General features: G+C 41.4%; 1 protein-coding gene across 6 annotated transcripts in view; it reads right to left on the bottom strand.

Annotated features, from left to right (window-relative positions):
- The window catches only part of TMX3 (thioredoxin related transmembrane protein 3), a 62261-nt gene extending 41664 nt beyond the window's left edge, over positions 1-20597 (bottom strand). For 2 of the 6 annotated variants that reach the window (XM_030552672.1, XM_030552675.1), the window contains exons 1-7: positions 20486-20597; positions 18993-19047; positions 13235-13274; positions 11237-11360; positions 7671-7716; positions 5154-5234; positions 2392-2491 (exon numbers count right to left, since the gene is read on the bottom strand). In XM_030552672.1, the coding sequence (XP_030408532.1) occupies positions 2392-2491; positions 5154-5234; positions 7671-7716; positions 11237-11360; positions 13235-13274; positions 18993-19047; positions 20486-20528 (489 nt within the window). In that variant the 5' untranslated portion in view covers positions 20529-20597. Of the gene's footprint in view, positions 1-2391; positions 2492-5153; positions 5235-7670; positions 7717-10862; positions 10899-11236; positions 11361-13234; positions 13275-18992; positions 19048-20485 lie in introns of those variants that run through there. The other 4 variants (XM_030552671.1, XM_030552670.1, XM_030552674.1 and 1 more) reach the window with 4 other exon arrangements.
- Positions 20598-23338: the final 2741 nt, after the last annotated feature.

Below are 23338 nucleotides of genomic sequence, written 5' to 3'. Positions count from 1 at the left end.
CCTAGTGAGTATAGAACAAAAACTAGGAGAGTAATGCTGTTCCATACCACGATTCGGTGCCTGCATTGTTCCATTCAAACTAAGGAAAAAACTGGACAGACCTCAAAATATCTAACTGGTTTATTTGGACTTGTATTATAAGAATATTCTTAGACAAAGACACTCTGAATTTTTCTATATTATGTTCATTTTATTTTAAAATACCAAATTCAATTTTATTTTGGCAGTACATGGATCTTAAACCACAAATAATATCTACTAATAAGTAGAACTGTCGATTAATTGCAGTTAACTCACGCAATTAACTCCAAAAAATTAACTGTGATTAAAAAAATTAATCGTGATTAATCACACTAAAACAGAATACCAATTGAAATTTATTAAATATTTTGGATTTTTTTGTACATTTTTCAAATATTTGATTTCAACTTACATCACAGAATACAAAGTGTATGGTGCTCACTTTATATTATTATTTTTTATTACAAATATTTGCACTGCTGCTTATTTACAATGTTACCTGAAAGTGAGAACAGGTGTTCGCACGGCACTTTTGTAGCTGGTGTTGCAAGGTATTTACATGCCAGATATGCTAAACATTCATATGCACCTTCACGCTTCAGCCATCATTCCAGAGGACATGCATCCATGCTGATGATGCACATTAAAAAAATAATATATTAAATTTGCGACTGAATTACTTGGGGGAGAATTGTATGTCTCCTGTTCTGTCTTACCGACATTCTGTCATATATTTCATGTTATAGCAGTCTCAGATGAAGACCCAGCACGTTTGTTTTAAGAACACTTTCACAGCAGATTTCACAAAACACATAGAAGGCACCAATGTGAGATTTTTAAGGACAGATACAGCACTGGACCCAGGGTTTAAGACTCTATAGTGCTTTCCAAAATCTGAGAGGGATGCGGTGTGGAGCATACTTCCAGATGTCTTAAAAGAGTAACACTGCAATGCAGAAACTACAGAACCCGAATCACCAAAATAGAAAATCAACCTTCTACTGGTGCCATCTAACTTAGATGATGAAAATGAACATGCGTCAGTCTGCTCTGCTTTATATCATTATCAAGATGAACCCGTCTTCAGCATGGAAGCATGTCTTCTGGAATGGCAGCTGAAGCATGAAGGGACATACGAATCTTTAAGGCATCTGACAAATAAATATCTTGCAATGCCAGCTACAACAGTGCCATGAGAACCCTTGTTCTCACTTTCAGGTGACATTGTGAATAAGAAGTGGGCTGCATTATCTCCTGCAAATGTAAACAAACTTGTTTGTCTGAGCAACTGGCTGAACAAGAAATATGACTGAGTGGACATGTAGGCTTGAAAGTTTTACATTTGTTTTATTTTTGAATACAGTTATTTTTTGTACATAATTCTACGTTTGTAAGTTCAACTTTCATAATAAAGAGATTGCACTACAGTACTTGTATTAGGTGAATTGAAATATACTATTTCTTTTGGTTTTTACAGTGCAAATATTTGTAATCAAAATAAATAAAGTGAGCACTGTACCCTTTGTATTCTGTAATGTAACTGAAATCAATATATTTGAAAATATAGAAAACATCCAAAAATATTTAAATAAATGGTATTCTATTACTGTTTAACAGTGCGTTTAATCATGTGATTAATTTTTTAAATCACACATTTTTTTTAAAGATCACTTGACAGCCCTTCTAATAAGTATTAGAGCAAAAAGGACACACACCATAAAAGTACACATGCACATTATGTTAGCATAATGGAAGTGATACAGTCAACAACAGTAAGAGATTTAGAAATTTTCTGCAGATTTTGTTAAAATGAAGACTAAACACAGACAGTTTTTTTCCACTAACTAAAGTGAAGCTTAGTAAGATATACCACAGAGCTTCAGTATTAAAAGACCATAAAACCTATCCAACTAAAAAAAAATTCTCTTTTCAGTATAACTGTGCCATACAGTAAATGCTACATTAAATAACTTTTAAGTTTAACTATTTTGAATGCATGCCTTATGCCGCAAAACAAGAAAAATATTTGGCATTTCAAAGATTATGTATAATTTTAAAATACTGTTTTACATTATTAGGACGGCAGAGTCCCACTACACAATGATTACAAGATGAGACACAGCACTCAGACCCCAGAGATTACCAGCATGTTTGGTAAATGTCTATTTATAAACACATACATTAAGAAAAAAAAAGTGTGTATATTATGCCATTATCAAAGAAGTTCTAAAATTATCAGCTTCTTACTTACAACTACAATCTCTTTGAAATATACAATTACTCTGTCACTTTTTTAGAAAAGATACGTACAAGTCACTTTAGGCTACCTCTATACAGATTAAAAAAAATGAATTTAATGAAGTTTCAAACCTTTAAAGGAGATTCCCCACCAACATACAAAAAAAATATATGATGCCTCTTGTGCACATGTTCAAACATTTTCTGGCTAGGAAGTGTCCGGATAAGAGGCCTGGGGAAAACGAAAAGGTGAAGAAACATTCAGTTTTTTTTTTTAAATTCAAAGAAAACATTTAAGCTCATCTAAATTATACAATTCTGACCACCTATTCCACAAGTCTAAACGTGAAAATGCTAGAACTCTGTATTTAAGAATAGCATATAGTGACTGGTGCTATAGTGCAATGGAATTTACCAATTATACTAACTTAGTAAGAAGAATTAAACAGAATCCTGATAATACATAAAAGCCTTATGACATACAGCATAATTATTTCTGAAAGAGGCAGAGAAATGTGGGCATAGCAACTCAGGAATACGGGTTTTGTGATTCTAGTTTGGAGATTACCAGTATTCATAGACTACTGGAAAGTATGGAAAAGTAGTTTAGGTCCGTGTCTCTATTTTTATGCTTTAAACCCCTGGTAAGTGAGAAGAGAGGAAATTTGAATAGTCCCAAGCAGAAACTGTTCTCTAGAAGATTCTGAGTTCGTGTGCCAAAGTTGCAATTATCCCTATGGGAGAAAATTCTTGTTGGCAATTTGAAAAGAAAACAAAAAAAAAATTTCTTTGCTAGATTGCTAATTGTCCCAATAAAACTATAAAATCCCCCTCACCTCCACCTTTTTTGTTAATGCTGTATTTAAAATTTTAAAATACAGCCTGCGCATTAGTTCATAATTCATACAACCCACAGAATTCATTTGCTGCTACTTCTCCATCTTCTTGTAAGTAACAGAACAGATAAATACTGCATCATCCCAGGCGAGCTGATGTGTGACAGTTAAGAGAAAATATAATTTTCTCAATAGCTCAGTTTAACACCAGTGACTCTTACACTATTAAAAAATATTTCATTTTCATTTTATAATAAAAAACAAAACAGAGTGGCAGAATGAGCTTCTACCTGACACAGCCCATACGATTAGATATAGTGAAAGACCACTAGCATCCTAACTAAACATATCTTTTTCAGAACTGCAGATGTAAATCTGCAAACTGTATATGGTGAGGCATTTTTAAATCTGTCTCTGACACCTTAAGCAGTATCTGTTCCAAAACACAAGTGCAGCCTCAAGGATTGATTAACAGGCATTGCATCATTCTGTTCAGTGTAACTTGTTCAGTAATTAACTGCTAATGTTGCATCATTACTGAAAGCAATGTTGAAACACATTACAAAACTTAACTAAGAAGTTTAAGAGCAATTGCATCAGAAAAACTCATGTTACATATTATTACCCTATTAAAAAAAACTCTTACAACCAGGTCAGCGTGGCCAAAATATAAATGAAAATAACTAAAAATGTATTCCTGTCTTATCACACTTAATTGTTTGAGAAACAATCACCCCAAATTCACCCGAACTCTTTCAAGCCTTTACTAATAGAGTGATTTCTTCAGTAACTCCTTGCTTAATGTTGCAGTTATGTTCCTGAAAAATGCTACTTTAAGCGAAACGATATTAAGCAAATCTAATTTCCCCACAAGAATTAATGTAAATGGGAGAAGGGAATTAGGTCCCAGGGAAATTTTTTTTGGCCAGAAAAAAAGACTATATTTTATGGGTTTAATTTCATTTAATATTCTACACAGCAATGATGATTGTGAAGCTTGGTTGAGATGGTGGAGTAAAAGGGTGGGATATTTCCCAGGGAATGCCTTACTGCTAAATGATGAAATAGCATTCGACTGAGCCCTCAATGGTTAATCCATTGTTGTTAATATAGCCACAAATGCTATAAGGCAGCACGAATGGAGGGAAGAGACACAACAAAAAAGAACGAGATAAATTCATGGAGGATAGGTCCCTCAATGGCTATTAGCCAGGATAGGCAGGGATGGTGGCCCTAGCCTCTGTTTGGAAGAAGCTGAGAATGAGTGACAGGAGATGGATCACTTGATGATTACTTGTTCTATTCATTCCCTCTGGGGCACCTGGCACTGGCCACTGTTGGAAGACAGGATACTGGGCTAGATGGACCTCTGGTCTGACCCAGTATGGCCATTCTTATGTTTTGTGAATACATTAAAACTTCCACTATGCAAAATTACAGAGGGGAAGTTACATGGCTTGCACTTAACACTCTCTCCTGTCCTCCAACCCTGATCTACACAAACACATGCATTAGCTAAAAAAACAACACACAAATGAGAAACACTGCACTACACTATGCCACAGACTTCCCTTCATTGAAATAAATAACTATTAAATCAGATGGGGTAAAGATTAGGTCTCCACTAACCAGGCTGTAGGAGGCAGCCAATACAAAAAAGTTTTGCAGAAATGCATGCAGAAAGATTGGCTTGCTACTGTCTTTACCAAGGAGTCCACTCACTGTTTAATACGTATTCCATGAATGAATGACCCCCAATTCACCTTCCAGCATGGTTAGTGGAGGTATTTAATCTATTTCTGGGCTTAATCTATTTCTGGGCTTAACTCGATTTTCTTTACAGTTCACATCTAATTCAAACTATAATAAATGAACAAGATTGATGCCACTGATACTTGCAAAGTAATTGTAAGAATAAAAGACTACATTAATAGATAGAGCATCTTTCTGTCAAAGAAGCCCACCTTTTGGCTCTCCTCTGAAAAAAATCAGATGAGGACAAACTCAATAAAACTATGTAAGTCACTAGTATCTTCAAAGAAGATTATAAATACTTACCCTGCTACTCTGTTAGCAAATTCAATTATATCATCTTTGGTTCTAGGTCCTCTATAGTTGTATGCCAAATCACCTTTTAAGCTGGAGGGGAAAAAAACCCAAAATCCTGAGGAATTGCCATTTGTTTCATCATCTTTGTTCAAACTAAAATAAATCAGTTAGCGGCATACGCAAAATCATAGCATCCCCATATTTCTAATATTCAATCATTAGTAAGCTGAGCAACTTTATTTTTCAATACACTAGCCAAAAGAATCAATCTTTAAACAGAAAAAGTATAGTTCAGTGGTTCAGTACAATATAATTAGAATGAGGGAGGAAAAAAAAAAATCACACCACACTGTTTGCCTTCTGAAAGTAAGTTCTGCTGTAGATGTTGGCTCCTGTGCTTTCTAATGACAATACATTAGAAATACAAAAACTAGAGAAGATTTGCTCTCAGACTATGAAAAAGAACTCAGCATTTTAGATCCCGTTATTAAATATTTAAAAATTCCACTTATTACTCCTTATCAAAAAAGCTTTAGAATACCCTTTTACTATTTGACAAAAACAAAATAGAAAGGCCAAATGAAAATGATATTCTGTTGTGATAATCTACAAAGGTTTCTTAAACCTGAACACTCAGTTAATCCTCCCCTCAGTGAGGCAGACAAGAAACTCTGATATGTTACTGTATGTAATTGATGGGGGAGGATCTAACTTGCTATTATTATCAGAAAAAAATATTCAAGTAGGATTTATGACAGTGAAGAATAACAGGATTTTCTTTGAAAGAGAATCCATCTGGGTCAGTTACATTATTTTTTGGTGTCCTTAAGATCAATTTTCTGAGCCTGAATATGTCATGAAAACAAAGTTTTTCACCTGCAGCTAAAATATTTCAGTGGCACAACCCTTGGGAAATATAACTGAAGACAATCTAAAGAGCAACAGTGGGATCTTTATGACAATCAAACATCTTTTGATAAGTCCAACACACATGGGTAAATAAAGAATTGTAAGTCCGATCATTTCCCAAATTTTCATTTTTAATAACTGCACCAGAAAAATTAGAGAAAAATAGTTTTCTGTTTTTACTTTATACCTTTAATAGCCCTGTGTGTACAGTCACTTTCACCTTTTACAGCAGTTAGTTTCCCTGGCTGTATGGGTCTTTTCACACATGGCAAAGGCCCTTCCAAATTCATGGTCCATTTTGGTCAATTTCATGATTATAGGATTTTTAAAATTGTAAATGTCATGATTTCAGCTATTTAAATCTGAAATTTTACAGTGCTGTAATTGTAGGGGTCCTGACCCCAAAAAAGGAATTGTGGGGGATTGCAAGGTTATTCTAGGGGGGTTGCAGTACTGCTACCCTTACTTCTGTGCTGCTGCTAGTGGCAGTGCTGCCTTCAGAGCCGGGCAGCTGTAGAGTAGGGATTGCTGGCTGGAAGCCCACCTCTGTCTTGTAAGGTATCATTCCAAAGCTTATAATCTACTGAGTATAGTCATCCTATTTGTATGCATGTATCATTCTTGTGTCTGACGCTAGAAATATGAAGTATAACTCTGAGGTCCTATTGTAATTACGCAAAATGTGGGCCATTAATGGTGGGTTAGAATCTTGATGGCTCCCATTGACTAGGACAACTGGTTGTGGATGGTTTATCTACCTGCAGGTCTTCCTGTGTGCGTGTGGGCCAGCCCATGGGTAATGAAGAACGAGGTCTTACCCTGACATGTGACCACGCAACCTGGTAATAAGATCCATCTTAAATCTGGTACTTTTCCATTTAGAAGGAGGGGTGGGGACTCAGAGAGACAGTAGATTCCTGCCTCGTGTCAAAGCTATAAAAGGGGGTAGAGGAGAACAAAGTAGGCTTCCAGTTATGAGAAAACCCCTAGTTTCCACCTAAGATGTTTGCTGGAACTAACAAGGACTATACCAGGAGAAAGGATTGGGCCCAGACTAGAAAGAAGCCTAGTCTGTGAAAGAAGCTTATTGGAACATCTCTGAGGATGAGATTTTACCTGTAAACAGTTTCTTAATGTATTAGGCTTAGACGTGCGTGTTTTTGCTTTACTTTGCTTGGTGACTTATTTTGTTCTGTCTGTTATCACCTGAAACTACTTAAATCCTACTTTTTGTACTTAATAAAATCACTTTTGTTTATTAGCAAAATCAGAGTAAGTGATTAATACCTGCGAGGAGCAAACAGCTGTGCATCTCTCTTTATCAGTGTTAGAGAGGTCAAACAATTTATGAGTTTACCCTGTACAAGCTTTATACAGTGTAAAACTGATTTATTTGGAGTTTGGAGCTCACTGGGAACTGGATGTCTGGGTGCTGGAGATAGGTGAGCAGTTCTTGGTTAAAGTCTGCAGCTTTGGGGGAGTGGAGCACACCTGGGTCTGTGTTGCAGTAGGCGTGTCTGGCTAAACAAGGCAGGGTTCTGGAGTCCCAAGGGCGTCTCTGTGACCAAACCCATCATAGTGATATATAAAAATATAATACAGGAAAAGTCTACTTACAGCTTAATTGTTGGATAACCTCGAACTCCGAATTCAGAGGCAATGCCTGAAAGACACATTTGGTTATGTTTCTGTTTTCCTCTCATATATGCAAAAGAGGAATTACATGGTTTGTATAATAAATGCTGTTTAAACCAAAAGCAGATTGTTTACTTTCAACATGCATGTTATTTTTCTTACCTCAAAATCAGTTCCAATGGATTATTCAAAATTAATTGAATTAGTCATTTTATTCATTAATGAAAACATGTTATAGCCTCAATGTCATGAAAATGTAGTATGCATGCACACTAGTAGTATGTTTATGTCAGCTAACACACAAAATACTAAAAAAAAACCCCTAATAAAAGCATCCAGATCCTTTTATCCTGTTATCGGTCTTAGCAGACAGATAATAAAGGCTTCTATTCCTTGGTGATCAGAGCAGTAAAGGAACACAGACAGATTACACTATGACTTTTACTGGAAAGTCAGTCCTTGAACCTGCATTGCATAAGGAGATGGGAGTGGTGAGAAGAATGGGCCACAGCCATTACTCTATACATTGTAGTAACAGCTGTAGTCAAGCTGAGTGGCCATTATGTTTAGTTGGGGCAAAAAATTGTTTCTTACCCTGATGACATTTATGCAACTAAAAAAAGTTAAATGCTACATTTCTTGCTTAAGGTGACACCTCTTTCATAACCTTAAATCCACTCCTTCAAGGTGCTAGTATCTTGTCATATTATTTTGGAAGTTGGGAATACTTGTAACCTGTGTTCAGTTCATGACTCCAAATGTGCAGTAAACCTCCTAACTGAAACCATGCTGATGAAGAGTAGTAGTGAGACCAATATTTCCACTGTAATCTCTATAAACCAACAGCAACTAGTTAGTGACACAGTTCAACACAAATGCCATCCAGCATACTGCTGGGACTCAATGAACAGGAGTCCTGATTTGGATTTCTGACAGACAGAGAAAGTGGTAGATTTTTTTAGGAATGGGAGGGTCTGATGTCCTCTGGACATCCTTGTGGAGAAAGATTTAAGGCTTATTTTGTGAAGTATGTGTCACCTTAACTCAGCATTTCCTGGTTTTTGCACTGACAGTGTCATTTTTGTCACAAATGAAATAAGTTAAATGCACAGCTACGAAAATGTGGCTAAATGTATGTATACAACGTACAGGGCAATTAGTAGCAGTTTGACCTCAAGCAATCTGGGCTGTTTCATGTACTTATAAATAGCTTGTTGAGTTTTAGTGAATGCCATATCCATCACTACCAACTAATTCCAGGATATTTCCTCCAATCTAAATGGCCATACCTCCAGTCTGCTCATTTTGTATGAGATTTTACTCTAAAGGCTGCTTGCCACAGTCTAACATGCTAACCAATAGTGTGTTCTTATTTCTTTGTACTTCCCTCATATACCTGCACCTGTTGGGTCTTATCTTATACTTTAAACTATTTGGAGTAGGGACTGTCATTTGTTCTCTGTTTGTACAACATCAAACACAGTGGGGTCCTGCCTGATGATGTAGGCTTCTAGCAGCTACAATAATGCAAATATCTGCTGACTCACATGGGACAGTCGGGGTACCACAATTTTCCACCCAAACAACATTACCTCAAGAAATCAGCAAATCAGCAGCAAAAATAACATTATCAAAAGTGCTGGTGTTAACTCGGCTCCTAAGTCCCATCTTCAAAAGAGACTGAGGCCCTAAGGAATAGATTTGCCATGATATCTAGACACCTAAAGATGCAGGCAGGGTCTGGGTGGGACCTATAAAAGCACCCAAGACCAAGTAAACAGACGTGTGCAGTCATGAAGTTTAAGGCCAGAAGGGACCACTAGATCATCTAGTCTGACTTCCTGTGTATCACAGGCCAGCAAAACCCCCAGCACCCACACCTTAAACCCAACAACAAAAATAAGACAAATTATAATAGCCTGCAGGAGACTAGACTATTATGTTCTAGAGGGAGAGACCAGGAGGGACCAAGGTGCCACAAAGGCCGAGGCCTCTGCAATATCAGGGAAATGACTGAGATATATACTCACATAAACCAACACATGCTACAGAGGAAAGGACCTATCTGAGCTGGGGAAAATTCCTTCCCAAGCTCACATAGGGCAATAAGTTAGACCCTGAGCATGCGAGCAAGTCAGCCAAGAACCTGATGGACAAAATGCTCGGTGCCACTTCAGAGCCCTGGCCCTCCCACCCTCAACATCCCATCTAAATTGCTTAGGCATACTTGAAAATCCAGCTTGGCGCCTATCTGCATCTTCAGGCACCTACATATCTTGGTAAATCCTGACATTACAGGCTAAATTAATTTTGAAAACAGGACTAAGGAGCTCAAGGCACATAGGCACTCTTGAAAATTTTACCCCAAATCCCTATTCATCTGTGAAATTATTGCAGCTGGCAAACCCAGAAGTCTTTTGGAATCTAAACACAGGTTTACTTCATTTTGGGACAGTCAGAGATGATTCCTGCAAAGGACCTGGTGCATCTGTTTGTGGCAGGGGTGTTATTTCAAGACCTCTTTCACCATGAGGATAATGAGTTGTTGAGAGGTGAAACTGAATATTCTAGTCCTCTGTCCCTTTACCCCAACTGTAAAATCTGCAAAATGAATTGTGGTTCTACGTGCAAGGTAGGATAGTCATTGCAAAGTCAAAGTTTTTGAGATACTGGTTGTACAGAGTGTTTTGTTTAAGTATGCATAGCAGTTAATTTGTGTAACACTCTATGCTGTTGGAAGCGACACAGAGTCCTGTGGCACCTTATAGACTAACAGAAGTATTGGCGTATAAGCTTTTGTGGGTGAATATCCATGTCGTGAGACGCATGCTGTTGGAGTGCTTACCAAAACTGCATTAATTGATCAAGAGCAATATACTTGTAAAATGAATGAATAAACCTAGAAGCTTGACTAAGAGGTTTCTCTCTAGTTTTCAGCTGATCCTCTATCCCCTTCTTCCCACAAGACTGATTTTCAATTTCTACACACCACGGTGGAGACAAACAGCAATGAGAAGGCAGACCAAAATCTGCTGTCCAGTGAGGCAGTGATTTCAACAAGATGTGTATAATAGCTTAAGGATTGACCATGCAAAAGCACTTTACAATTCTGAAAGTGCAAGTAGATCTACTTGGTCTAGTAACAGTAAAGTAAGGAACCTAAAACAGTTGTACCTTATTATGGTGGGCTCCGTAAATCAGATCAAGCACCTTATAAAGAAATTAAAGAAACTTACATCAAAGATACCACTTTTCAGGGCCCTATCTTCTATAAGGCTACTCCTCTCTTCTTATTTGTTTTAAGCGTGTAACGATCTGAAGTTTTGGTTGACGGGGGTAAACCATAGCAGCATGAGTTGAAAAGTCATGCACAGTGGGATGACACATTCACATGTCTTAGTTACTTACTGCTATACTTAGCCAGCAGATCCTTCAAGACAAGTGCATTTGTTTATATGATACAGTCTTTTTTTTTTAATAGTAATCCTTCTGGTTGTTTCATTTTCAAAACTAGTTGACAAATCTATGCCTACACAACACATACTTACTAGAATAGGAAGTTGCATCCATCTTCCCAACTTTTACTGGAGACCCACTGTTTCTTATCTCTATAGCAACTTCATTCCACACAGGCTCCAATTTCTTGCAATGGCCACACCAAGGTGCATAGAACTGAGAACAAGTCAGAATTATGGCCTTAAACATAATCAGTGAGCTCTGTATAAAAATGGAACTCTCAAGCCACACATTTGAAAAACCAATACAAGTTGCCAAACAGATAACCCTCTTTTGGTTTACAAGGACTTCTTCAAATTCAAGTTCTTCACTCCAGTTTTATGAGTAAACTGAACTTTCATGATTCAACAGTGCAGATTCAAAATGAGTACTTCCAGATGCTACATTAATGTAGCAATTCCTGTCCCGAAGGTTACGTAGGAAGATTTTTATTTATTTATTTAGGAAGAGACCTACTAGTAATTTATATTTCTCTTCAATGCAGTGCTCCTGTCTATGAAAAGTCACAGGACAGAAGCAGACTATGCAATCTTATCTTCTAAAAAAGTGTACAGGGGGAAGGGGGAAGCATCACCTGGATATAATGTTTGATGGGTGAGTAGATTGATATCTGAATAAAGGAAATTGAGCTTATAATATCTCTATTGCTTGCCAGAGAAGCCTATCTGTTTGGTGGAAGTCTCAAAACAAGAAGCAGATTATCATGGCTTCAGATTTCCAAAGGACGCAAGGTGTTGAACACAAATGAGCAAATATATTGTAACCATAAACATTTATGTTATAATATTTGTATTTAATAGTGTGCAGCAGTTCCACAATCACAAACAGTGCTGCCAAATAGTTAGGCGGGGACTTGGCAGAGCACCTGCCTTTTGAAAGCATAGTCCAGTCCTTCTGTGTCCCTGTCCCAAGGGTTTCCAGCCCTTCCCTTTAGCACAGAAACTTTGTTGAGATTGGGTCCTTGAATAGTTAAAGCCTTTTCCAGAAGGTGACTCATGGACGTGAAGACTCCTGGGATGGTAATGTCCTTTCGGAGTGGGTAGGGGAGCCCACATCCATCTCTCCACTGGGCTGTTCCAGGGCACAGTGGTGGGCAGCTACACGTGACATGTTGGGTTGTTAAGCCAGTGCCCTCCCCTGGACCACTTCCTATCCAGTCTCCTTTTGTTTCCTGAATAACTCACTATAATCAAGTCTCTGGCCTGCAATCTCAGTCACTTGCCTCTCCTCCATGAGTTTGCATAGGCCTGTATTGCCAGATTCTAGGGAATGAGCTCCTGGGCATTATTTTTCCTGCAGAGCAGACCTCTGCTCCCTCTGAATTGCTCTGCTCTCCTTTTTAGAGCACTGCCTCCAGTTTATACAAGCTTAGCAGGTGTGACCTGGGCCCAGAGCTGTTCCTTAACCCCTTGTTCTCTAGTGTGGGGTTTATATGTCCCATCACATAGTGTGAACCAACTCCTATTTCCTTCAGAGCCAGGATGCAGCCAGGAGAATTCCTTCCACCCTTCTATCTACCAAGGACTTAAAGCTACACTCATTGAAGTCAGTGCTGAAGGATCACAGGCCCGGGAAATAGATTTCCCAGTTGAGAAGAGAGTTGGTTTTGCCTTTGTGGAAGTTACTGATTCAGAAGATACTATATATAATTTGCCACTTATTTCTCAACAAATATGGTTAATATGAGCTATTTGGCAACTGTATTCAGCTTGTATAAACCTTACTTTGAATTCAACTTTTGGTTCTACACCTAGTCTTAGAACTAGAGAATACTGAACATAAAACTTTCCAAGTATATTAGTAAAATAAATAATTTTAAACAATGAACATGATACAAGAGCTAAAATCTGAAGTACACGCATTAGCACATACAGCTATGAGGTAATTTATTTTCCTCTTAAAAAAAAAAAAGAGTTCCTCCAATATCAGTTGTGAGATATACAGTGGTTCTTTTATTTTTTTAAACAAAATTAATAGAAAGCTGTTAAATTTCAACAAAGTGTGAATCTTAATACTTCTCAAATACTCACAACTACAAGCCAAATGTCATCTTTACGATTTTCTTTAAACCTAGGAAAAAAAAAAAGCACAGAATGTGACATGTCTATACACAAGCACACACACACACACACACACACACACTATTTGTTTCTGAAAGGGGGACAAAGGGACCTGGTTAAAAAAAAAAAAAGAAAAAGAAAAAAGGAAGAGAAGAAGATCAAAGCAAAACTATGGCAAGCATATTAAACCCATCAGTTTTTTACTATTAAAATTCCTTGTGTATTTCAAACTGCAGTGTATAGTGTTAGTCCACCAACATCCTTTGCCACCACTGAAAAAGAAAAAAAAATTTCCCAGAACTACTAAGTAAGAATAAATGACTATAGGAAGAAATGGTTTGCCAATATGCAGATTAACACCATATAACAGGTTCAATGGTACAGTGGACTGGAGTCTGTTTTCAGTCACTGTAACGTAACTTTCTACTGCAATCTACATTTAGCCTAATGCATTTCCCCAAAATACCACTTCAAATTAAACTGTAATTCAGCTCTTCCTCTTTTCTAGATTTTCTGGTCTCTAATGTTAAAATAATGACTGACAAGATAACACATTGACTAGTTTTAACAGTATTGTAAGAGTTTGCATTAAGCTGAATGTGAACTTGAAGTCTATTACATGGCTACCAAGGAAGTCCTTATGAAATACAATTATAATGATAATTACAATCATTATAATAGGTTTCAAGTAGTACCTAACAAGACGAATTATGTATGTACTTATGAGTATTTTTCTTTTCATTGCAATTAGATGACAATGAGAGCACTTACTGGAAAGTTATTTGTGAACTGAAATACAGTTTATGATAGTGAGGATCTAATAGCATTCAGTTCCAAAGGTAACACATTCATGCATTGCACAGCTTCCTTATTGATGTCTGCCAACACATCAGTTTTGGTTGGCAATGCCCTTGCTACCACAGCTCCAAGCTTCTCCCAAGGAAAGATCACTAAATGAATGTAGTTGTGTAAAACACATTTGTTCTATGGCTTGTGTTAAGTACAAGGTCAGACCAGATAACTGTAAAATCTGAGTCATAATGGTCTAGGGCAGGGGTCGGCAACCTCTGGCACACAGTTCACCAGGGGCTGAGCCAGTTTGTTTATCTGCCATGGTGGCAGGTTCGGCTGATTGCGGCTCCCACTGGTTCACCGTCCCAGGCCAATGGGGGGGGCGGGAAGCCGAAGCCAGCACATCCCTCAGCCCACGGCGCCTCTCGCCGCCCTCATTGACCTGGGATAGCAATCAGCAGCCAGTGGCAGCTGCAGTCCACTGAATCTGCCAATGCGGCAGGTAAACAAACTGGCCCGGCCCGCCCTGGTGCTTACCCTGGCGAGCCGCATGCCAGAGGTTGCCAAAGCCTGATCTAGGGGACGGATCACAAGCCTGCTAGGACCAAACTGGTGCAAGAAGGAAAGAAAACCAGGGATGAACGTGGTCGTGAAATGCAAGTAAGCTGAGATTTTGTGATGGCTGTAGGCAAGCAATATGAGACCACCACAGTCACATACGATCTAAAACATGGTTTTATCTCATACACCTACAGAGAAGGAGGCTGAGTTATCTAACTCACTATACCACCTAGATTTCCCTCCTTTGACCTTTTATTTTTAAATAATCAAAAGAAACCTTAAAAGCAAGTTTCAAGAAGCTAACTAAATGCTTGGGAGGAAAAAGAAGAAGATTCACCATTTGCTTGCTGAAGTGCTATCTTTTAGCTATATTTTGTCACAGCCATAACGTTATGGCTGAAATGCTTTATTTAGCCCACTGCTCTGAGGTACACTTCTACCCCAATATAATGCCACAAGATATAATTCGGATATAATGCAGTAAAGCAGCGCTCCGGGTGGGTAGGGTGTGTGCTTCGATAGATCAAATCAAGTTCGATATAACACTGTTGCACCCAGAACACGGTAAGATTTTTTGGCTTCCAAGGTCAATGTTATATTGAAGTAGAGGTGTATTGAAGCAAATGCAAGTTCAAATATCTGGAAGGGGCTGGGGGAATTTAGTACAACCTAATCAGACAGTTTATTGAAAGAATCAAACATGAAACAAAGATGCTGACTCAGGATTTGAAATATCTGATTATGTTAAAGAAGCTATATAAAAATGTTTGCAGTTTTTTTGGTGTTGTTTTTGTCTTTTTTAAGCTAGCAACACATGCCTTATCTACTAATTTTACTGATAATCAATTTTACTATTGTTTGCACTGTAGAGTTAATGAAAGGTATACAGTAGGTGGATTCTATTGTCCCTTGTGCATTAAAAATATGTTGGTAACCTCTAATTATGAAATCTGAAACATTGGTCATGATGCAAGAAGCAGAAAGCAACAGTTTGATTTTCAGAACCCAGGTTCTGTTTGCAGTTAGAATATATTCTCTACAACTTGTAATCTGAGAATTTGATATAGAACCCACCCCTCCCCAATCCAAAGCAGCTACAGACATTTTTCATATATATTTTACTTCATGTAACCAAAGAATTCTACTCATATGGAATATTAAGACACATGGTCAAAGATATGTATAAAAACCAGCAGATGGCAGGCTACAAAAATCAAGCCAGGAACAGGCTGCAATGGAATAAGCAAGTTTAATTTCCCATTCACACCTTGGACTGCTACTCTCACACACTTTTTTTTTTCTTTTTTAAGTATTGAATAACATCTTCCCAAGAGTTTGAAGGGACAGAAAATTTCAAATATATATTATAAATCATTTTAATCAATGTTACTATTAGCACTATTTATTTATGCTATATTACTATTTTTCCCATTTCTCTCAGGTTGACCTGAAAAGAGCTCTGTGTAAGGTCAAAACCTTGTCTCTCTCTCACCAACAGAAGCTTGTCCAAAAAATGTATTGCCGCACCCACATCCTCACTCTAAAGAAAGTCAGATCAGTTTCTCATTCAAACTCTTAATGCTACACTATCTGAAGGGAAGTGTTTGTTGAGAAACAACTGATACCAATAGAATCTAAAAAAGTATGTCAAATCAAGTTCTACAAAGTTTGTTTGCACAAAATTTAAGTTTTGAACCATATTTAAATGTCCTTTGTACTTAGAGATGGACTGGCAAAAATATAAGGGCTGAAGTCTTATATTTTGATATTCTTATCTTTGTCGGTTTTACATTATTTAAACTTAATTTAGTTTAAATCTCTAAGAAAGAATCACATTATATAAACTCCCCTTTGACAAAGATTCCTTTCATAAATATGCATGAAAATTGAAAATGAATTTTAGAGAGTCCTTGGTAGAGATTATGGTAGATATTTAAAATCCATATTGTCACTTGTGTTAAGACTAAATTCTTGTGAGATAGTGCACATTCTTTGTAGCAGGTAGCAACTTTTCAACATTAGTATTATTGACTGCTACTTCCAACACTAAACTTCATAAATCCCTAGTAAATACTATTACAAGCAGTGAGTGCTTGAATTAGGCAAAAGCAAAACATTATTTTAACCCAATGTAAAAAGTGTTTCAGTCTTTTTAAAAAGCCTTAATTATGAAGCAGCTACATAGTTGTTCCTGACCTGACACGTAAGAAACCAAATTTCAGCTCTGAGAGAATTTTTACAACCAAATTATAATACTGTATTTTCAGGACCATGTAAATATCAACATAGCATTATATATTCACGAATAATTCCATAATACCCAATTAAAGTTGTCACAGGACAGACAGCTGGATGTAAAGCAGCAAAGTAGAATGTGCTACAGCCTGGTAATTTATTAAACTACAGCAGGGGTGGGTAACCTTTTCGGCCTGAGGGCCACATGTGGGTATGGAAATTGTATGACAGGCCATAAATGCTCATGAAACTGGGGGTTGGGGGGGCTGAAGGCTCCAGCTGGTAGTGCAGGCTCTGGAGTGTGGCTGGAGATGAGGAGTTTGGGGTGTAGGAGGACACTCTGGGCTGGGACTGAGGGGTTCAGAGGGGAATCAGAGGTTTGGGGTGCAGGAAGGAGTGCATGCTCCGGCTGGGGGTGCGGTCTCTAGGGTGGGGCTGGGGATGAGGGGCTTGGGGTGCAGGAGGGTGCTCCAGGCTGGGATCGAGGAGTTCAGAGGGCAGGAGGGGGATGGGGTGCAGGAGGAGGTCAAGGGTGCAGGCTCCAGGTGGCACTTATCTCAAGAAGCTGCTGGAAGCAGTGCCATATCCCTCCTATGGCTTCTATGCAGAGGCACGGCTAAGTGGCTCTGCGCACTGCCCCATCCGCAGGCGCCGCCCCTGCAGCTCCCACTGGCCACGGTTCCCGGCCAATGGGAGCAGCAGAACCAGCACTTGAGATGGGGGAAGTGTGCGGCACCTCGTGGCTGCCCCTATGCATAGGAGCTGGAGCAGGGGACATGCCGCTGCTTCCAGGAGCCATGGCACGTGCGGAGTGGGGTAAGTCCCCGACCCCGCTTACCAGTGGGAACTCAAGAGCCCTATTAAAAGGCCTGCCAGGCAGGATGTGATCCCCAGGCCATAATTTGCCCACCCTGATCTATAGCCATTCGATAAATATGTATGATAGAGAATCTAATATAGATAACAGGGACTGGGGAAATGGAGGTTACTGACATGCACATTTAGAGAACTTCCTATAGATGCTGTTTTTAGTCCACATGTACCTATTTTTTTAATACAAACTACTTAGCTAAAGAAGGAAAATTTTATTAGCAAATACTTTTTAAAGAAACTAGTACACTAAAGCAGAGTGATCTAATAGACTGGAAGTCTAGAGATCTAGTTTCTATTCCCACCTGTGCCATTGGCCTGCAGTGTCATTTCATCTTTCTGTTTCTCCTACCATCCTTTCTCTCTCTTTCACATAATGAGGATGTAAGCTCTTCGGGATAAAGACCATTTATTACCATGTGTTTGTATAATATCTAGCTACCACAATGCGATCGCTATGAACTACTATAATTCAAATCAATAAAAACAATACCAATCTTTCATCCATATTCTACTTTCATAAACCTTTGCAGTATATGCACTAGTACCTGCTGCTGGACTTTTGACAGAAACTAAAAAATGTTTACCCTTCATACCTTCCAGTTATTTACAAGAAGATATGCCATAAATTTGTGGCACCATAACAGCACTGGTTTGATAAAGAATCATAACATACACATTTGGACAACTCATAGCTTATTAAAAAGTTTTCACAGGCTCTGAACAAGAAGTTGTCAATACTTTCAAATACAGATATTTGCACAATCCACTAAAGGCTTGCAGATACTGTAGGGAACTTCTACTAAAAACACAGAAATCAAGCAGTGCTTTCCTTTAGGTGCTGTTTCACAAAAATTCTCTAGTTATGAAAATGTGCTTCTCCCTCAGTCCAACCCTTGATCAGATTTGAACATGCTGCCATAGTTAGAAAAATAGGAGGAAAAAAGCATGTTTATTACTGTGTCTGTTCAGTCTCTTATTCTTCAGTCTTCCAAACTGGTGATCCCTATTCATAGCCTCTTAAAACAACATGCAAACTAAGCCATGCTCACTGTGCTTCAACTTACTCGTTATGAGGTAATAATATACAAACCACATCCTTTTCTTTCATGCATTTCAGGGTTGCTACTAGAGAAAGAAACAAGACTTATTCAGCATTTTGGGCTGAGTAATACCACAGAGCACCAAAGCGACACAGAGCACCTCCATGAAAACAAACAAAGAAATACCTAGACACAATTTCATGTGACAATAAAACAGGAGTACTTACGAGTCATCTAACTCTTCCACAGGAGCAGCATCTAAAGTCAAGACAAGTGCAGCAGCTGTTAGGAAAAGGCAAGAGGGGAGGAAAGGTAGTAAGTAGGTTGCAGGACAAGGTAATGGCCTTTACCCTGATTAATTCATTGCCACTACTGTCCCCTCCAATCGATCCCCTCACACATCACACTCTATCATAGGGACACACTGCAGGCACCTCTAATGTGCCCCATACTTATGAAAATAATCTAGTGCAGTGTTTTTCAAAGTTCAGGTCATGACCCAGTACTGGGTCGTCTTACTCGGCACCCAGGGACCCACGAGGTTCTGGTCTGCACCAGGATGTTAAAAGTACTGTTGGTGGTGCTGCCCAGCTAAGGGATGCTAGTGCCTTCCTGTTCTGATGCCATGCTGAGCCCCAGAAGCAGCTAGCAGCGGGTCCAGCTTCTAGGCAGTGGGGCCACAGGGCTCTGCATGCTCCCATTGGCCAGGAACCAGGCAATGGGAGCTGGGCGGTTGCCTGCAGGCAAGAACCATGAGGAGACACTCGCGCGCCCTCCGCCTGGGAACCGAACCTGCTTCTGGCCACTTCCAGGGCTTAGTGTGGTCCATAGTGCCAGGACAGGAAGGAAGCCTGCCTCTGCATCCCTACTGTGCCACTGAACAAGAGCCACAACCCATTGCTCCAGCCCTGAGCCCCCCCAAACCCAGAACCCCTTTCTGCACCCCAAACTCCTCATTCCTGGCCCCATCCAAGAGTCTGCGGCCCCAGCCCAGAGCCCTGATCCCCTCCTGCAATCCAACTGCCTTCCCTAGCCCTGAGCACCGCCCCACACACAGCAAACTCCTCATCCCTGGCCCCACATCAGAGCCTGCCCCCCAGGCCAGACCCTGACCCCCTCCCATACCCCAATCCCTTGCCCCAGCCCTGAAGTCCACCCCCAAACCAGGAGCTCCCCCGCACCTCAAACGCCTCATCCCCAGCCCAAAGCCCCCACTCCACACTCTGAACCCCTCATTCCTGGCCCCACGCCGCAGTCCTCACTCCCACACCCCAACCCTCAGCCCTGCCACACCCCAAACCCCTACCCCAGCACCGTTGGGTCGCAGGCATCCCTCCTCCAAAAAAAGAAATTTGAAAACCATCGCTCTAGTGAATTTAGCCAGTCTGCTTGGCCCGACCACTTTTATTTGGAGGGTCTTTGCCTGGTCTCCGCCCCAACAGACCCACACCCCGATTCTCTCCCCTTTCATCCCTCAGCCTTCCCGCCCGCAAGTAGCTTTGGGGCAATGACTCCTCCCCGCAAACCTCGGGCCCCCCAACAATCCTCCCTCCCCCCCTTTCCTAACAGCCGCTCCCGCAAAGACCCCTCCCCCACATTTCCTTCCCCCCCTCAAGTCCCCATCTCGCCGCCTCCGCGCACGAGCCCCCGTGACCCTGTCCCTGCCCCCTCCCCCCGCTAGGGGGCCGCGGAGCAGCGAATAACGCGCCCCTGGGTTTACCTGCTGCCCAGAGGAGCCAGCACCGCCCGCTCGCCGCAGCCATGTTGACAGGAGGACTCGGGAAAGCAGCACAACTTCCGGCCAGCGGGGGAAACCAAACCTCACCGCGAGCCTCGGCTGACGCCCCCCGCGCAAGCGCAGAGAGCACAGGATGGGGGGGGCGCGCGCCGCTGGAGCGTTAGGGGAAGAGAGGCGGCTGCCGGGGCCGCAGGCCACGCCCCTTCAGAGCGTGTTCTCTTCCGAACGCCCGGCGCGAGCCGCTCCTATTGGCCCCTGCCCTTTCCGTCGCGTCCCCCACGCCAGCCTAGCCGGCTCGGGGAGCTGAGCGGAGAATCCCCGCCCCCCCGCGTTAGTCCCCAAAATCACACGCACGCTGCTAACGTGAGGCCCGCCTGCGGCAGTGCATGCAGCCCAGAGCTGACTTCTCGCCCCCTGCCGAGCCGCGCTCCAGATCACAAACTATCCTTTCCCGTGTTTCTGCCCTTGAGCTCGCCCCTTTCTGCATTGCGCTGCTGTTGGGAGTCAGAGCCACACATGCTCTGGGTTCTCAGTGCATTCACCTGTGCAAATTGTCCCAGCAGCAGCAGCATGCTCCCTGCTGTGAGGGTTTGGTTTTAGACACCACAGTGGAGTTGGTAATTAGTTAACAACACTTTTCACTGAGGACGTCTTTAAAAAGAAAAGTCAGAACCATGATAAGTAGGCCTGTTGGAGAAAGGAGATGAAACTTTTCTGTCCAAGAGACCACGGTGCCCAACCTTTACAGGGCAAAGTGGGCTCCAGCAAAAAGGGGAAGATGCAGCACAGCAGTTCTCAACTGTGAGTGTTGTGACCTGTTTTAATGGAGTCACGGGGCCAGTGTTAGATTCACTGGGCTCAGGGCTGAAGCCACTCCTGAGTGACATAAGTTAGACTGACCTAAACCACCATGTGAAGAGCTTTTCCCACAACAGCTGTGGCTGCTTCTTGGGGTGGATTAAGTAAAGGAGAGAGCTCTCCCCTCATCTTAGGCCATGGCTACACTTACAGCTGTACAGGGCTGGGAGGTACAGCTGTGTAGGGAAAGCACTGCTGTGTGGCCACACTGACAGCTACCAGCACTGCAGCGTGGCCACATTTGCAGCATTTGCAGCGCTGTTGGGAGTGGTGCATTGTGGGCAGCTATCCCACAGAGCACCTCGTCCCATTTTGCGTTGTGGGAAGGGGACGGAAGGATGTGGGTCATTCCGCTTCCTTTCCCAACGCCCCGTGGTGCATCACTTAACATCCCAGCAGTCCCTGTTTTTCCGTCCACGTTTGGCGCCATTGTGAGTCTCCCAATGGTTTCTGTGCAGCGCGATTTCTGTGGGAAATGGAGCCCGAGCTGCTGAGGACTTTGCTGATGAGTGTCGCCAGCACATCACGTTTGGCAGTTGAGCTATTCCTTAAGATCCAAAGTGATGAGGAGTCCGACGATGATATCGAGTCGCCTGACGCGTACGACACTAAATTGCTTGTGGCATTCACGGAAATGCTCAGCACCATGGAACGCCGCTTTTGGGCTCGGGAAACAAGCACTGAGTGGTGGGATCACATCATCATGGAAGTCTGGGATGACGAACAGTGGCTGCAGAACTTTCGGATGAGAAAAGCCACTTTCATGGGACTGTGTGCTGAGCTCGCCCCCACCCTGCGGCGCAAGGACACGAGATTGAGAGCTGCCCTGCCAGTGGAGAAGCGGGTGGCTATTGCAATCTGGAAGCTAGCAACTCCAGACAGCTACCGATCAGTAGGGAACCAGTTTGGAGTGGAAAAGTCAACCGTTGGGATTGTTTTGATGCAAGTTTGCAGGGACATTAATCGCATCCTGCTGAGAAGAACCATGACTCTGGGGAACGTGCAGGACATTGTGGATGGCTTTGCACAAATGGGTTTCCCTAACTGTGGAGGGGCGATAGATGGGACGCATATTCCTATTCTAGCACCACCCCACCTAGCATCCGAGGACATTAATCGGAAGGGGTATTTCTCTATGGTTCTCCAGGCTCTTGTGGATCACCGTGGGCATTTCACTGACATTAACACAGGCTGGCCTGGAAAGGTGCATGATGCGCACATCTTTCAGAACACTGGCCTGTTTCGGAAGCTGCAGGCCGGGACTTTTTTCCCAGATTGCAAGATAACAGTAGAGGATGTTGAAATGCCCATTGTGATCCTTGGAGACCCCGCTTACCCATTAATGCCATAGCTCATGAAACCGTATACAGGGAAGCTTGACAGGAGCAAGGACCGGTTCAACTACAGGCTGAGCCGATGCTAAATGACTGGAGTGTGCTTTTGGCCATTTAAAAGGGCGCTGGCGATCTCTGTATGGGAAGCTAGACTTGGGGGAAAGCAGCATCCCTGCGGTTATATCCGCATGCTGTACCCTCCATAATATTTGTGAAGGGAAGGGTAAAACATTCAGTCAGTAATGGGCCTCCGAGGTTCAACACCTGGAGGCTGAATTTGCACAGCCAGAGAGCAAGGCTACTAGAGAGGCCCAACACAGGCTTCAAGGATTACGGATGCCTTGAGGGAGGAATTTATGGCTGAAAACCAACAGTAATGTTTGGTGCCTTGCATGGGAGTGAAGTGCAGTGGTTACAATGTTAGTAGGAATCTGTTTTTCCTAAGCTGATTTGCAGTGCCTGTTTCTTTCCTGGGCTACGGTATTTTTGACTTTCTGCAATAATAAAGACTGTTTTCAAAGCCAAGAATTGATTTATTGAAAAGAAAATTACTTTCTTGACAGACACACAACATTTTGGGAACCTAAAAGGGCAGCGGGGTATGGTGGTGAACTGTACAGTCACAGGTTTGAATATGTCCTGT

Source organism: Gopherus evgoodei, chromosome 2, assembly GCF_007399415.2.
Source record: "Gopherus evgoodei ecotype Sinaloan lineage chromosome 2, rGopEvg1_v1.p, whole genome shotgun sequence".
NCBI lineage: Eukaryota > Metazoa > Chordata > Testudines > Testudinidae > Gopherus > Gopherus evgoodei.
Note: the sequence above shows the minus strand (reverse complement) of the source record. Positions and strands in the feature narration are given on the sequence as shown.